At 34.2% G+C, this 17,526-nt stretch overlaps 2 protein-coding genes across 4 annotated transcripts in view; one reads left to right on the top strand and one right to left on the bottom strand.

Moving 5' to 3' along the window:
- hwt (SH2 domain-containing adapter heavyweight) overlaps positions 1–17,526 on the bottom strand; it is a 271,876-nt gene that overhangs the window by 249,238 nt on the left and 5,112 nt on the right. For 2 of the 3 annotated variants that reach the window (XM_089851417.1, XM_089851419.1), the window contains exons 1-4: positions 14,989–15,171; positions 14,385–14,608; positions 10,185–10,258; positions 9,974–10,106 (exon numbers count right to left, since the gene is read on the bottom strand). In XM_089851417.1, coding sequence (XP_089707543.1) covers positions 9,974–10,106; positions 10,185–10,258; positions 14,385–14,454 — 277 coding nt within the window. In that variant the 5' untranslated portion in view covers positions 14,455–14,608; positions 14,989–15,171. Of the gene's footprint in view, positions 1–9,973; positions 10,107–10,184; positions 10,259–14,384; positions 14,609–14,988; positions 15,172–17,526 lie in introns of those variants that run through there. The other variant, XM_089851418.1, reaches the window with a different exon arrangement.
- LOC149629046 (dimethylglycine dehydrogenase, mitochondrial-like) overlaps positions 16,926–17,526 on the top strand; it is a 75,439-nt gene continuing 74,838 nt past the window's right edge. Inside the window, exon 1 of the mRNA XM_089851420.1 lies at positions 16,926–17,210. Coding sequence (XP_089707546.1) covers positions 17,083–17,210 — 128 coding nt within the window. The 5' untranslated portion in view covers positions 16,926–17,082. The remainder of the gene's footprint in view (positions 17,211–17,526) is intronic.

The following is a 17,526-nucleotide window of genomic DNA, read 5'->3' as shown; positions in this document are numbered from 1 at the left end:
CGGCCGATTTTTTCCGGCCGACTCTTTTTGGTTAATCTTTTGAGCTAGTATAAAGGAACTAACAAGTTTGCCAATTAACAAATAACGTAATTTAACCAAATTCTCCGTCAGCCCCCTTTCAAAAATGTTACCAGTACCAGTCGCTCTCTAAGAGCGTGGCGCACATGCGCAATCGGCGCAACCGAGAAAAAAAAATCAGTGAAGTTTGTTTACGTTATTACAAAGCTACGGTAACAACGCTGAATGCTGATCTCTCTAGTCTAGTGTGAGCCTCTAACCGTATTTTCGGGTTTACCCTTTTTGAATTTCCTTCTCAACGGATCACGTGACATCTTACTCCTTGGCTGTGCGCCGAGGTAGGTGCGCGGGAGAGCCATGGTGGCCGGCCGTTATGGTTTGCCTTCCCCTTCATCTTTGACTCTCCTTTCGATTTGTGCGCACTGCTACTTCCCACCAAAGAGAATATACCAAGAGGAGTGGTAACTTGTAAATAGGCACCGGGACTGATTTTGAGAAACAAGTTCCGGTTGTTCACGTGACGGTGTCGTCTACTTAAAAATTACCTTTTGTACGTCAACGGTCAAACCAGAGATCAACCCTTTGCCACCACCAAAAGTAAGCAGCCAACATAATTTAACCAATAAAAGACGTCGCGGCTTAGCCACTAAACAAAAACCGGATCAAGTTACTCCAAAACCGTGGCCGGGCTTTTCAAAAGCCCTGTGGAAGGCTAGACTTTTTGCTCCTCTTGGTATATTTCTCTTTGTTCCCACCCGTTCCACAAACAATGTCGCTCTATCACAGTCTGGATTTTATTATTGTCAGCTATCCCTCTAATGTGTTTGGTGTCATTGTCTCTAGCGTGTATTCCTGCAGTCCCTTGTTTACTTAAAGTAATAATACTTGAAGTCTTGAATGCTACTTCTTGTTTTTAAAGGATGAGAAAGGAAAGGGGTTTTTTTTAGGAAATGAAACTTAAATCTCACGCCTAAAATTGTTTTTTCCTATCCGGAATGCAAAGAAAGAACTAATCAAAAACAAGTTGTAGCAGAAAGAATGGACAAAATGTGTGTTGAACTAAATGAACTAGTATCTCGGAAACCAAACCAGATAGATTATTGTCCTTAGACATTTTTGACAAGTAGCAGTCCTATACTAATGCCTAAAACGCATAACCTTGAGGCTTCGGCCGATTAATCGGCCGAAGCCGATTTTTTAGAGACCGATGCATCGAATCGGCCGATTCCGAAAAATTACGAATCGTTGCATCCCTAATTTAAAGTTTAGAATAGACAGGTGATTGTTCAAAAATTTGACTTCAGCTAAAGGAGATAAGCAGCAAACCAGAACCAAAAGTTAAAATTATTGTTACTGCGCGTCATTTTCGTCGTGAGATTTATGCTTTATGAGTAAAATTTATCCTTATTAGAAAATTATTTATTATAATTCCTGTATTATTAATTATGTAAAATTAAATTAAATAAATTAAAGTTAGTATTAATAGAATTAATTTAATAGGACTCGAGTGGGACTTGATATAATTTATCAGGACTCGACACTGGACTTGAAACCTAGTTCTTAAGCTGACTTAAGGACTCGAGGACTCGAAACCAATTAAAAGACTCGACTCGAGATTCTATAAGAGCTTTTTAAGGACTCGAGACTCGACTCGAACCCCAAAAAACTGGACTCGCACAGGCCTAGTACACACTAAGACTGATTTTACAATACAATCTGTAGCCATATTAAAAAATGCTGCTTCCCTAATATCCTATAGACTGGTTTTATGATATTTGGGCATAAATATGCCACCATCTTTAAAAATGGCAGCCTCTTTAATACTAGTTTCAACCATAATCTTAAATATATCCAATTCCTTTTGAGTAAACACACATTGGGGTTTCTTCTTCACAAATCTCTATATCAAGTTACAGCAATTTCGCTCTGAAATATGCACGTGGGGGGAAACCCCCTCGAATTGTGACTCATACTCTATACAAAATGAAGCAGGCTAGGAATGGTTCTATTCCGAGTGGATGAGGCGCCTTAGCCTGTTCCTCCTGTTCCTTTTGGTAGGTGGTGGTTAGGATATAACGGAAAAGGCCCAGCCATAACCTATAACACGATTTCAGCAATCTCGTATAACTCTCTCTCTCTCTCTCTCTCTCTCTGTACAAGAGAATCCTCAAACAGAGTTGGGTTGCTTGCTTGCTTGCATGGTGCTTCTAGGGTAAGTCTGGAATCGAAAAGAGAGACCAAGAAAGCATTATCTTTTTCACTCCCTCACACGCGTTAAGCCGAGCTAGAGCGGGAAAAGTAGGCGGCAAAAATACACTAAATTCGATTCCAGTACCACACCACACTCCGCAAGAGCCAATGGGTGATTGTGAGAGCGAATGTACACCATAGTCTGTTTGCTAGCTAGAGTCAACTTCAGGAGTAAATTAATGTTGGGAGTAGGTGCCACCAATACCCAACCTGTCACACCCTAAAATTACCTACATTTGCACTATTTCTCATTTTAGGACTTTAGTGCAGGGGTACTTATGATTAAGTTTCTAGTTTTGTTTGAGAGATAGTATACGCGAAAGACAAGTTTTTTAGAGTGACGTACGCTAAACACGTTTTAGAAATTTTTTGATATTTTTGTTACTGTTTTTATCATCTTTTCAGCAAATTTGTCAAGAAACGTCTCTAGCACTAACAAACTTAAATATTTCCATTACTAATGCAGTTTTCCACAGAGTAGGTTCCCTGTATTGATTATTAAAAATGATATGAAAGAGCATTAGCATAAAGCTTGGTATTCCAAAATAATACTAAATGGCAGCCAATGGAAAACAGCTTCAATCGCCACTATTTGTTCTTTTTACTCGTGCGGAGGAGAATCCCCCCTCGCACGAGTATTGCGCCGACTTTTCAAGGTCTCTCTTACCCTAGCTTTGGCAATGTATGGCGACAGGAATACCGTGTGTTTGGGGCTTTTCATCCCCATCATTCCGATTTCGATTTTTTTTTTTTTTTTTTTGAAGTAAACACTTATTTGGTGACTCCACCAGAACGAACTCTAGTTGAAGCCACAAAAAAGGTAAATAGACTCCGCCTCCTCCGAAGCGCGCGATGGTGCGGTGATTTAGGGATGGTGATATGGGATAACGTTCCTTCTAAAGATTTAAGCTGTCTGCTGCGAGTTCTACTGTTAAGTTAATATTTGTCAGTCTCGCTCAGACCTTGAGGTATGGCGTCTAGTAAAGATATTTTTACCTCATGCTCGCTTTCTTTAGCCCCCATAGTTTCACTTGTTTAACATCTTACATATCCCGCACGAGTGTCCTTTCTGCTGGGGCAGCTTGTTTCACACTGGAATGCGTACCGCTTAAGGACGGCAAAAGAACCAAGTCTTTCACCCCTGATGAATTGACTCTTGTTCGGGTTTCTTTTGCCGGTATCCTTTGGGAGTGAAAGTAGAAAGCGGAGAAGGCCTTCTCAGATTTTAAAAGCTCCTAGCAGAATTTTTAAAAGCGAAATATGGCCGAAGGGCGCATGGATAGCGGGGCATCCTCTCGGGTTACGTGTCCAAAATGTTTCAAGCTCTATAAATTTTATAGCGATTCTACAGTTTCCATTCCCAAATTTCATACCTACCACCTTTCTTAAAGGTATAGTCTGAAAATTGGATTTGTGTGGAGATTGTGTGATACTGCCTACGTATCGTACTTGGTTTTAGAAACAATTTCAGTTTATCCCAATAAAAATATAAAATTTCTCGTGAGGCGCACCATAATAGCGAGATTTCAAGTGAATTCCTTAAATTTCTACTGAATGTTAAGGGACTTCACTCATTTCACAGATTTCAGTCATAGGTGAAATTCCTACAATTTACAATTTTCATCCGAATTTGACTTGCATTTGGAGACTTTTTAACCGTTATTAGAAAGCTCAAGACTCCTATTCCGTTATTTCCAAGTTTGCTGCCCTTTGCTTCAAAGTTTCGTCTTTGTTATTGCAGAGTTTTTTAAAGTGTTTTAGTTATTGCAGAGTTTTTTTAAAGTTTTAGTTATTGCAGAGTTTTTTAAAGTTTTAGTTATTGCAGAGTTTTTTTAAAGTGTTTTAGTTATTGCAGAGTTTTTTTAAAGTTTTAGTTATTGCAGAGTTTTTTTAAAGTTTTAGTTATTGCAGAGTTTTTTTTAAAGTTTTAGTTATTGCAGAGTTTTTTAAAGTTTTAGTTATTGCAGAGTTTTTTAAAGTTTTAGTTATTGCAGAGTTTTTTAAAGTTTTGGTTATTGCAGAGTTTTTTAAAGTTTCAGTTATTGCAGAGTTTTTTAAAGTTTCAGTTATTGCAGATATTTTCAAAGTTTCAGTTATTGCAGAGTTTTTTTAAAGTTTTAGTTATTGCAGAGTTTTTTTAAAGTTTGAGTTATTGCAGAGTTTTTTTAAAGTTTTAGTTATTGGAGAGTTTCCTAAAGTTTCAGTTATTGCAGAGTTTTTTAAGTTTCAGTTATTGCAGAGTTTTTTTTAAAGTTTTAGTTACTGGAGAGTTTTCTAAAGTTTAAGTTATTGCAGAGTTTTTTAAAGTTTTAGTTATTGCATAGATTTTCAAAGTTTCAGTTATTGCAGAGTTTTTTAAAGTTTCAGTTATTGCATAGATTTTCAAAGTTTCAGTTATTGCAGAGTTTTTTAAAGTTTCAGTTATTGCAGAGATTTTCAAAGTTTTAGTTATTGCAGAGTTTTTTTAAAGTTTTAGTTATTGCAGAGTTTTTTTAAAGTTTTAGTTATTGCAGAGTTTTTCAAAGTTTTAGTTATTGCAGAGTTTTTTTAAAGTTTTAGTTATTGGAGAGTTTCCTAAAGTTTCAGTTATTGCAGAGTTTTTTAAGTTTCAGTTATTGCAGAGTTTTTTTTAAAGTTTTAGTTACTGGAGAGTTTTCTAAAGTTTAAGTTATTGCAGAGTTTTTTAAAGTTTCAGTAATTGCAGAGTTTCTAAAGATTTAGTTATTGAAGATTGGACAGTTCCCTAAAGATATAGTTGTTATTGAACAGTTACCGTTATTAAGCTGTAAAATTTATCATACTTTAATTTCTGAGTTTTCGAAAGTTCTCCACAGGTTATTTCAAAAATCCTTCTTCACTTTCCCCACTAGTTACGAAGTGCAATAGTTCTTCCCATTAATTAAAAACAGTTAAAATTCTGATGTTTTTAATTTCCAAAAACATTTTTCTAGCTTTGCAATTCATAATCATTCCAAAATTCCTTAGATCATATGAATTTTGATTCTTGGTAAAAATATTCGAGTCCACCAGAAACTTTCAAATTTAATTTAACAACATCGTGCGTTTCCAACAGCTCTTTCCATTGACTTAATGCCACTTTCATTTTAAAATAGGTATAATTTAATTTTCAGATTTTTATAGTAAAAAAAAACCTTAGTAAAACTAAAAACCCTTAAATCCTCTGAATTATCTGATCTATTGCCAAAACGATTCGAGTTTTTACCACGCAAAATTTTAACCGGGAAAGCCTTTTCCTTTGAGAGTAATGTTTCTTAGGAGAGAGAGAGAGAGAGCGCGGTGCTTTCAAATGATAAAATTTACAAAAGGCTATTCTATGAAATTTCGGAAGAGTCCTCTTCCATTGAAGTGTAAAAGATTTCTCCCGGCCCTTATGGCTCTTCCAGGTATTCTTCACTTTATATTGGCGAACACGATACTATGTTACACTAGGGTGTCTTTTTCAAATTTAAAATTTATCCATAGTGTTAAGGTTCATTGGAAAACATCCCCATCACATTTTTCACCTTCTTATTTTTTATGCCAGAAAATTTCAGTTTTTTAAGGGTGTCATGTTTCTTGGGTGGTCTAAATATCTAAGGTGGATTTGTGGCGTCATTTAAAGATTTGAGAGCGCAATCCGAAAGGGAAGCGAGTGAATCTAACAAAGTTACAATATCACAGATTTTAGACATATTTAATGATTCATATGCGATTTTTTTTAATTTTGTTGATTTGAAGATTCGAGAATATTGGCTAAAGATTCGAGAATATTGGCTAAAGATTCGAGAATATTGGCTAAAGATTCGAGAATATTGGCTAAAGATTCGAGAATATTGGCTAAAGATTCGAGAATATTGGCTAAAGATTCGAGAATATTGGCTAAAGATTCGAGAATATTGGCTAAAGATTCGAGAATATTGGCTAAAGATTCGAGAATATTTTCTGAACATTCGAGAATATTTGCTGAACATTCGAGAATATTTGCTGAACATTCGAGAATATTTGCTGAACATTCGAGAATATTTGCTGAACATTCGAGAATATTTGCTGAACATTCGAGAATATTTGCTGAACATTCGAGAATATTTGCTGAACATTCGAGAATATTTGCTGAACATTCGAGAATATTTGCTGAACATTCGAGAATATTTGCTGAACATTCGAGAATATTTGCTGAACATTCGAGAATATTTGCTGAACATTCGAGAATATTTGCTGAACATTCGAGAATATTTGCTAGAGATTTAAGAAAACCTGCCCACCATTTCGAAAATTTAAACTTTGGGGTTTGTATCAAGTGGAAATTATTTTTACAGCATATGTATGTTTCTTGTGATTTGAAAGTCATTCGGATGATTTGTACAAGCTGCTAAACGTGATTATTTCTAACAATTTCCAATTTGAATCGGTCGAGAGGTTGCTGTGAAAAAGGCCTCGGTGCCATATTAAATTTTCCTATTGGAGCTCCTCTCCAGTAGGTAACTTTTCAATAAAATTTGTTGATAGCTGATAAAGTCGATATTGCAGGGTTATTTTAAGAACTACACCCGAAGAGTTACGATGTTATTGGATGCTTCTTTAAGCATCAATAAAATTCCCGAGTTACCCCTTGAGGGATGACCCCTTTTAACGCAGCTATAAACATAGAAGAATAATAACGTAGCGGAACCCATATTTTTTCGGTAAATTCGAAAGATATTGAAAATGATTGACCATTGTTTAACCATTGTTTTCGGTAGTTGTTAAGCAGCATAAATTTACAGTTTTGAAAACTTTAAAAGAAACCCTAACTTGTCCGCGAACGTTATTAAATTCAGGTAATTAAGATGAGAATCAATTTAAAGGGTTACTGTCCACACCCAAATTATATTCCTAATTTTAATAACCTCTTTTATTTGCTCCAAAAAATGTTTAACCTTGCAATAGTTAAAAAGTGATTAGCACGCTCTTGGTCCCACCCTTTTGAATTTCCCATAATTTACACGGATCCGACTTTCATGATAAAGTTAACACATTATTCACCATCCCGCCATGAATCAAATTGATTTAGGAACCGCTAATGAACAGCCCAGTTAGTCGCGCCAAGGCTAACGTTGCTACCGACGATGCCATCTGCTGTATGTATGCTACATATGAAAACCGTGCCTTCCCACGAGTTTAAATCTATAAACGTTGTATGTTCAGTTTTAACTTTAGTTTGCTTAAATAATAAATCATTGTATAAAAAAATGCTTTTCTATCGATTTTAAGGGATCCGAAGATATTTTAAAAAAAGATGGGGGAGAAAAAAAACTTTAAATTTTCGTGTCTGTATTCCTTTAAAAAGGATGTATTCCTTTAAAAAGGATGTATTCCTTTAAAAAGGATGATCTTTCAATTCTAATACAGTTGTGCGTTATGATTGAAAAAAATTATTTTAGTGTAAGAAAGAAAGTTGAGCTAAAGAAGTGTCGGAAAAATACCGCACTTAAATTGTGGGTAATTCTCCAAATATGGCTGTAGATAATTATTAATTTGTATCATACCGAAATTTTAATTATTGAAAGTTTCGTCAAATCATTTAGACAGGTTTTTAAGTCAGTTTAGTTAAGTCAGAAAAGGTGAAAATATATTTCGGGGCAATGTTTTTATCAAAATGCGTGCCCCTCTACACTATGATCTAACAGGAGACCCTAAAATCAATGACGGCGACTGGGAGAGTGGCGCCATCTATTTATCAACAGTAATTTCTTTCAAAATTATATTATAATTAAATATTAGTTCATATTTAGTGTTATTATCACTCTTAAAAATCCGCAGTCTTATTATTATCTATTATTTTAAATACTATGAAAGCCATAAAATTTTATACTGTATCGTAAGGTCCCTGGAATTGCCCATAGCAAGTTCAATGGGAAATTAACATGAGGTGTCACTACCCGATTGAAAAAGTTCTCGCTCCACAAACCAAAATGGATTCCGTGATATAAAGGGAGAATTAAATGATAAAAAAACATTTTATATACGATTTATTATTAATTTAATCGAAATCATTAATAAAACACCCACCAAAACTAATTTCCATTAATTTTATATTATTTTCCAAGGCTTGAAAAAATTACGCGCTAAGCCTACTTCCCATTTTTTAGTGATTTTGATGCGGTTTTGTCAACATAATCGATTTAAAATAGTTATGTGAACATTTCATTCTGCCTTTGCATTAATTTTAAAGAAAGATCAAAAGTTTCAGCTTGCCTATTGTTTCAAATTTTATCACAGTTATTTAAAAATATGTCCGGATTATTTTGAAATTTCCCCCATTTTATAATTTCCCAATTATTTCAATTGTTTTCCCAGAAATTTCCCCCATTTTCCAATTATTTCCCAGAAATTTCCCCCATTTTCCAATTATTTCCCAGAAATTTCCCCCATTTTCCAATTATTTCCCAGAAATTTCCCCCATTTTCCAATTATTTTCCAGAAATTTCCCCCATTTTCCAATTATTTCCCAGAAATTTCCCAATTACTTCAATTATTTCCCAGAAATTTCCCAATTACTTCAATTATTTCCCAGAAATTTCCCAATTACTTCAATTATTTCCCAGAAATTTCCCAATTACTTCAATTATTTCCCAGAAATTTCCCAATTATTTCAATTATTTCCCAGAAATTTCCCAATTACTTCAATTATTTCCCAGAAATTTCCCCAATTACTTCAATTATTTCCCAGAAATTTCCCAATTACTTCAATTATTTCCCAGAAATTACCCAATTACTTCAATTATTTCCCAGAAATTTCCCAATTACTTCAATTATTTCCCAGAAATGTCCCAATTATTTCCCCAGAAATTTCCCAATTACATCAATTATTTCCCCAGAAATTTCCCAATTACATCAATTATTTCCCCAGAAATTTCCCAATTACATCAATTATTTCCCCAGAAATTTCCCAATTACATCAATTATTTCCCCAGAAATTTCCCAATTACATCAATTATTTCCCAGAAATTTCCCAATTACATCAATTATTTCCCAGAAATTTCCCAATTACATCAATTATTTCCCCAGAAATTTCCCAATTATTTCAATTATTTCCCAGAAATTTCCCAATTACATCAATTATTTCCAAGAAATTCCCAATTATTTCAATTATTTCCCAGAAATTTCCCAATTATTTCAATTATTTCCGAGAAATTCCCAAAATTTCCAATTATTTCCCAGAAATTTCCCAATTATTTCAATTATTTCCGAGAAATTTCCCAAAAATTTCCAATTATTTCCGAGAAATTTCCCAAAAATTTCCAATTATTTCCGAGAAATTTCCCAAAATTTCCAATTATTTCCCAAAATTTCTCAGAAATTTCTCACCTATCTTATGAACACTTACCTTTAAGATTCATCCGGAATAATTTGCACTTTGCAAATTACTATTACACATTAAAATTAAAATTAAAACAAATAATAATTTCCAGTAAATGACAATTAATTGACACTTTATATTATACTATTGAAATCAAATATTTCAAATTTCATCCCCCAATTTCAAATTAAAATAAAAATAAGAATATAACATCAAATTTGATGTCAAAATAATTTTCAAATAATCATTTCTTATTTCAAATTTGAATATTAAACACTTTCAAATTCAAATTCAAATTCAAGTTTATCTTAAAGAAAAACAAACCCACCACCACCAAATAAATTAGAAATTTCAAATTTGACTCACCATTCTCGTACGGTTCAGAGTAAACATCTTCCTCCGTTGGATTGGTGTAAAGGTTTTCGTCATCGGCGCCGCAGACGAACCCGGATTCTTTACGGAAGTCCAAGGGATCCGTATATTCTTGGAGCAAGGCCGGCTTTGTTTTAAATGTAAAGGGTGTTAGTAAGAGTATTATCATTGTGTTACAATAATAATGATTTATTAAGAGATGTACCGTTGATTGGCTATTTTCAAATCGGGTGCATTTCACGTTGCCTGAAGTCGAAGGGTTGGAGTACAGAGATTGTTCTGCAAATATTACAGAATACAGATTTTATTTTTTTACTATGAATTAATTATAGCTTCATAATTATGCATATTAATCCAAACTTTGTTTAAAATTAAATTAGTAACAGACTTTAAACTAATTTTACCTTATCACTAGTGACATCTAGTAAATTAAAATTTCCATTGGTTAATTTCCTGACACATTTTTGTCCAAATTAAAAATTCCCTGACACATTTTTGTCCAAATTAAAAATTCCCTGACACATATTTGGCGAAATTAAAAATTCCCTGACACATATTTGTCCAAATTAAAAATTCCCTGACACATATTTGGCCAAATTAAAAATTCCCTGACACATATTTGGCGAAATTAAAAATTCCCTGACACATATTTGGCCAAATTAAAAATTCCCTGACACATTTTTGGCGAAATTAAAAATTCCCCGACACATTTTTGGCGAAATTAAAAATTCCCTGACACATATTTGGCGAAATTAAAAATTCCCCGACACATTTGTCCAAATTAAAAATTCCCCGACACATTTTTGGCGAAATTAAAAATTCCCTGACACATATTTGGCCAAATTAAAAATTCCCTGACACATTTGTCCAAATTAAAAATTCCCCGACACATTTTTGGCGAAATTAAAAATTCCCTGACACATATTTGGCGAAATTAAAAATTCCCTGACACATATTTGGCCAAATTAAAAATTCCCTGACACATATTTGTCCAAATTAAAAATTCCCCGACACATTTTTGGCGAAATTAAAAATTCCCTGACACATTTTTGGCCAAATTAAAAATTCCCTGACACATTTTTGGCGAAATTAAAAATTCCCTGACACATATTTGGCGAAATTAAAAATTCCCTGACACATATTTGTCCAAATTAAAAATTCCCCGACACATTTTTGGCGAAATTAAAAATTCCCTGACACATATTTGGCCAAATTAAAAATTCCCTGACACATATTTGTCCAAATTAAAAATTCCCCGACACATTTTTGGCGAAATTAAAAATTCCCTGACACATATTTGGCCAAATTAAAAATTCCCCGACACATTTTTGGCGAAATTAAAAATTCCCTGACACATATTTGGCGAAATTAAAAATTCCCTGACACATATTTGGCCAAATTAAAAATTCCCTGACACATATTTGTCCAAATTAAAAATTCCCCGACACATTTTTGGCGAAATTAAAAATTCCCTGACACATATTTGGCCAAATTAAAAATTCCCTGACACATTTGTCCAAATTAAAAATTCCCCGACACATTTTTGGCGAAATTAAAAATTCCCTGACACATTTTTGGCGAAATTAAAAATTCCCTGACACATATTTGGCGAAATTAAAAATTCCCTGACACATTTTTGGCGAAATTAAAAATTCCCTGACACATTTTTGGCGAAATTAAAAATTCCCTGACACATATTTGGCCAAATTAAAAATTCCCTGACACATATTTGGCCAAATTAAAAATTCCCTGACACATATTTGGCGAAATTAAAAATTCCCTGACACATATTTGGCGAAATTAAAAATTCCCTGACACATTTTTGGCGAAATTAAAAATTCCCTGACACATTTTTGGCGAAATTAAAAATTCCCTGACACATATTTGGCCAAATTAAAAATTCCCTGACACATATTTGGCCAAATTAAAAATTCCCTGACACATATTTGGCGAAATTAAAAATTCCCTGACACATATTTGTCCAAATTAAAAATTCCCTGACACATTTTTGGCGAAATTAAAAATTCCCTGACACATTTTTGGCGAAATTAAAAATTCCCTGACACATATTTGGCCAAATTAAAAATTCCCTGACACATATTTGGCCAAATTAAAAATTCCCCGACACATTTTTGGCGAAATTAAAAATTCCCTGACACATATTTGGCGAAATTAAAAATTCCCTGACACATATTTGGCCAAATTAAAAATTCCCTGACACATATTTGTCCAAATTAAAAATTCCCCGACACATTTTTGGCGAAATTAAAAATTCCCTGACACATATTTGGCCAAATTAAAAATTCCCTGACACATTTGTCCAAATTAAAAATTCCCCGACACATTTTTGGCGAAATTAAAAATTCCCTGACACATTTTTGGCGAAATTAAAAATTCCCTGACACATATTTGGCGAAATTAAAAATTCCCTGACACATTTTTGGCGAAATTAAAAATTCCCTGACACATTTTTGGCGAAATTAAAAATTCCCTGACACATATTTGGCCAAATTAAAAATTCCCTGACACATATTTGGCCAAATTAAAAATTCCCTGACACATATTTGGCGAAATTAAAAATTCCCTGACACATATTTGGCGAAATTAAAAATTCCCTGACACATTTTTGGCGAAATTAAAAATTCCCTGACACATTTTTGGCGAAATTAAAAATTCCCTGACACATATTTGGCCAAATTAAAAATTCCCTGACACATATTTGGCCAAATTAAAAATTCCCTGACACATATTTGTCCAAATTAAAAATTCCCTGACACATTTTTGGCGAAATTAAAAATTCCCTGACACATTTTTGGCGAAATTAAAAATTCCCTGACACATATTTGGCCAAATTAAAAATTCCCTGACACATATTTGGCCAAATTAAAAATTCCCCGACACATTTTTGGCGAAATTAAAAATTCCCTGACACATATTTGGCGAAATTAAAAATTCCCTGACACATATTTGGCCAAATTAAAAATTCCCTGACACATATTTGTCCAAATTAAAAATTCCCCGACACATTTTTGGCGAAATTAAAAATTCCCTGACACATATTTGGCCAAATTAAAAATTCCCTGACACATTTGTCCAAATTAAAAATTCCCCGACACATTTTTGGCGAAATTAAAAATTCCCTGACACATTTTTGGCGAAATTAAAAATTCCCTGACACATATTTGGCGAAATTAAAAATTCCCTGACACATTTTTGGCGAAATTAAAAATTCCCTGACACATTTTTGGCGAAATTAAAAATTCCCTGACACATATTTGGCCAAATTAAAAATTCCCTGACACATATTTGGCCAAATTAAAAATTCCCTGACACATATTTGGCGAAATTAAAAATTCCCTGACACATATTTGGCGAAATTAAAAATTCCCTGACACATTTTTGGCGAAATTAAAAATTCCCTGACACATTTTTGGCGAAATTAAAAATTCCCTGACACATATTTGGCCAAATTAAAAATTCCCTGACACATATTTGGCCAAATTAAAAATTCCCTGACACATATTTGGCGAAATTAAAAATTCCCTGACACATATTTGTCCAAATTAAAAATTCCCTGACACATTTTTGGCGAAATTAAAAATTCCCTGACACATTTTTGGCGAAATTAAAAATTCCCTGACACATATTTGGCGAAATTAAAAATTCCCTGACACATTTTTGGCGAAATTAAAAATTCCCTGACACATTTTTGGCGAAATTAAAAATTCCCTGACACATATTTGGCCAAATTAAAAATTCCCTGACACATATTTGGCCAAATTAAAAATTCCCTGACACATTTTTGGCGAAATTAAAAATTCCCTGACACATATTTGGCGAAATTAAAAATTCCCTGACACATTTTTGGCGAAATTAAAAATTCCCTGACACATTTTTGGCGAAATTAAAAATTCCCTGACACATATTTGGCCAAATTAAAAATTCCCTGACACATATTTGGCCAAATTAAAAATTCCCTGACACATATTTGGCGAAATTAAAAATTCCCTGACACATATTTGTCCAAATTAAAAATTCCCTGACACATTTTTGGCCAAATTAAAAATTCCCTGACACATGGCAACCATATTAGGTTATTACACCATATCATCTTCTTACATTCAAGATAAAATAATATTAAATTCTTCCATAGATCTATTTCTTTATGAATTATCCCCATAACAAAACACTAGCTCCAAATCGTTGTTTATTTTCTATTAGACTTCAATCCTAACTAAACTCTATTTAACCATGTACTTAACTACCATTAACTAACAATAATTACCATTAATTTAACTCCCAAACTCCCCCAATCAAAACATAAACGTCCTTTAGCATCTTAATCTTTGGATTAACACACATAAGCACTATGGTTATTATCACTTAACGCTAACGCAATACAAACCATAATCTTTGGTAGGTGGTGCAGGCGGAGGTTTCTTGGCAATGCCCAAGTGTTTAAGAAACTTGGCCATTGAACTACTGCAACACGGCTCCAGGATGTATAAAGTATTTTTTTTACAAAATCCTCGAAAAATGTAAGCTCGTTCGTTTTGGACGGGGACAGCTTTGATTATCAGCTTTTAAACGAATATTGACATTTCTGTTCCTCTATACAAAATATTTCACCTAGAATTAAATTAACGCGTATTATTATCGCATTATTAACGTCTTAGAAGTTCAAATACTTCAAAAATAAAACCAAATTAATTAGATAACGTTATCTATTAAGATTAGAACGAACCCCCAGCCGTAACTTACGCAGAAGAACTCTTACATTACTAATATTCCACACAAGATATAATAAAAACACACAATAACTAATAAGAAGCAGCAGATTCCGTTTAATTAATTAATTAGCAATTTTGATTATTTACAATTAATTTACTTTGATTTAACTTAAAAACATTTGTTGAAACTATGACGTGATGTAATGGAAAGTTCCTCAAAGTTTTCCCATTACTTTCCGCTAAGCCTTGGTTAATCAGAATGGAATCGGAGTTACAAACCTTGATAAACACGGTTCATTTCGCTCTAAGCCTAACAGGGATTAACACGATAAAAGCACACGTCAAAACTGTAAATTTACATTTAAGAAATACACTTTATAAACTAAAATTAAGTACGAAAATCGCTATTTTCGGCGACAAAATGCATGCACACTTCTTATCAAAAAGCAGCCATGGAAATGAAGCTCCTCGTATCGCCAGTAGTAACAAGCTTCCGGTTGTATTCTCAACCAATCAGAGACAAGAGCTACCGGATAACGTTAATGGCGGTATTTTTCTAAATCCCGCCGGGAAAATACACAAGATTTCGGGGAAAATATATTAGTCATAGGTCAAATTCTTGTCCGATGCTGGCAAAATTGAAAATTTACATAGCTCTCTTCTCTAATCACTTAAGTAAAGCCTTAATTCGTATAAAATTAGATTTTAAATGTCCACTTGAATATTAAATGGTATACCAAATTATACCAAAAAATATGTTCGTTAATCAATATTTTAAGATCTATGAACAACGATGGGCCATGGATAAAGGAAATATGCTTTACGCTGTAGGATGGGCAACTCCCTATCTCCAAAGGCAGAATATTCGGTGCATACTCTGTTCTAGCTTCGGTTGTCAGCACGCGCGAACCTAATTCTCTATAGAGTGCTGTCAGAAGCGCCGGTGTGACGTCACCCATGCTGTTTTCCCATAAAGAAAAAACGGTAACTGTCATGGCCGCCCATTGCTAAAGGCAGACTCGTGACGTTTAACCTTGGATCTGACGTCACAACTGACAGCACTCTATGTGACGTAGCTTTGTGTCAGATAAACCAACGCTCGGGGTTGGACGGCCTTCTTGGGTTATTTCCCTTGCACTAAGAGGCAACGCCAGACGGAGCCAAGGTTCACTACACGCGGTAGGCAAGCCGACTCGCTCTGCCTCTTGCGGTGCTCCTTGGTGCGCGAGAAATAACCCTGTCGTCTTTGCTTCCCTTTCGAAATTAATGGAATTGTCTACAATGAGGATGTATGTGAGGGGAGACTCATTGTGGAAATTAGCTAGGAGTAAGAAAAACAAGGCTGATACTGCATGCAGTGGTGCGCAACTTCGACGCGCAAGCCGTTAGAAAAGGCGCGCGTCTCGTGATCGTTTCTGGAAACGATGAATATTCAAAATTATAAACTAAAACTCATGAGGCTAGAACGCATGCGCGAGAACGTTCTCTCTCTTGCCGTCAGGGGGTAGTGGTAATCATAGAAACCGGGGAGCAGCACAGTACCATGGATGAAGAATGCGCGTGAGGAAATTTGTTTTCACGCTACAGGATATGCAACTCCCTATCTCGAACGACATCTTATTCTGTTTATACTCTGTTACAGCAAAGGTTGTCAGCACGCGCAAAGCTAGGTCTCTATGTAACCTAGCTTTACGCGTGCTGACAAGAGGCTAAAAAACTTCAGGATATTTTAAAGGCCGGTGAATATTTCATTCGTCTCTTGCCAGCACGCGCAAAGCAAGGTTACATACAGACCTAATTTTGCGCGTGTTGACAACCGATGTATATACAGAATAAGCCATGTCGTTCGAGATGGGGAGTTGCCTATCCTGTAGCGTGAAATCAAATTTCCGCACGCGCATTCTTTATCCATGACAGTACCGTTTTAGGAATGGGGACTACATACATTTTGTCTAACTCCAAACCTACCCTCTTATACATCCTCCTTGCTTCTAAGAACGTTTAAACTGATAACAAGATTGTTCATTTAAAACATGTATTATATGGAAACGGAGCATCGTACTTATTTTTTCAATATTACTTATATACTTTTATTGCGGGTATGTCTTCTTAACTTTATCGATATTAACCTTACACGCTCGCATACGCAGATGTTTCGAGAGCCTTTGATAATTCCGATTAGATACTATCACATCAAGGTCAAATTTGAGGCCTTGCCAATATCAATCCATTTAAGTTTAGTCTACTAGTAACAACACTTCGACAAAAAATTTTTCAACCGAAAATGTTATAGTTTTAGAACGTCATATAATCATTAATAAAAATTAACATTATTAATTATATATTTAATAGTTAATATAAGTTAGCCGCATAATGTTAAAATTAAGTAATTTTAGGTTTCAGTATAACCGCGTCAAAGCTATATCTAGACATTTACCATTATGTAATTCAAAATCTTGGACAGCTGGATGTTCTGCATTTATTAAAGCTCATTATGCAACGTAAGTTTTTCTCGGTTATTCTTGCGTTAAGATTACGAAACCAGTTTTAAAAGAGATTATAAATTTTTCTAAGTGAACGGTAAAAAATTTCAAGGTGTAGTACCATTTAATTTCGACTATTTTATGTATGGCTTTTTTCTGTAGTTTTAAATACATGAGAATGTGTAAATTCGGTTTTTATTTGGCAGGGGGCTATCAAAATATTTTGGCAACGCAATATAAAATAAACACACGAAGTGTCGCCGCCTGGTGGAAAAATTCAGTAGCTTTTTGTCCAAACTGAATTACTAGCGATAAATGATCGGGCAGCCATTTT

Source organism: Phalangium opilio, unplaced genomic scaffold (genome assembly GCF_054372755.1).
Source record: "Phalangium opilio isolate 3A_F unplaced genomic scaffold, DU_Popi_V2 ptg000105l_1, whole genome shotgun sequence".
Lineage (NCBI taxonomy): Eukaryota > Metazoa > Arthropoda > Arachnida > Opiliones > Phalangiidae > Phalangium > Phalangium opilio.
Note: the sequence above shows the minus strand (reverse complement) of the source record. Positions and strands in the feature narration are given on the sequence as shown.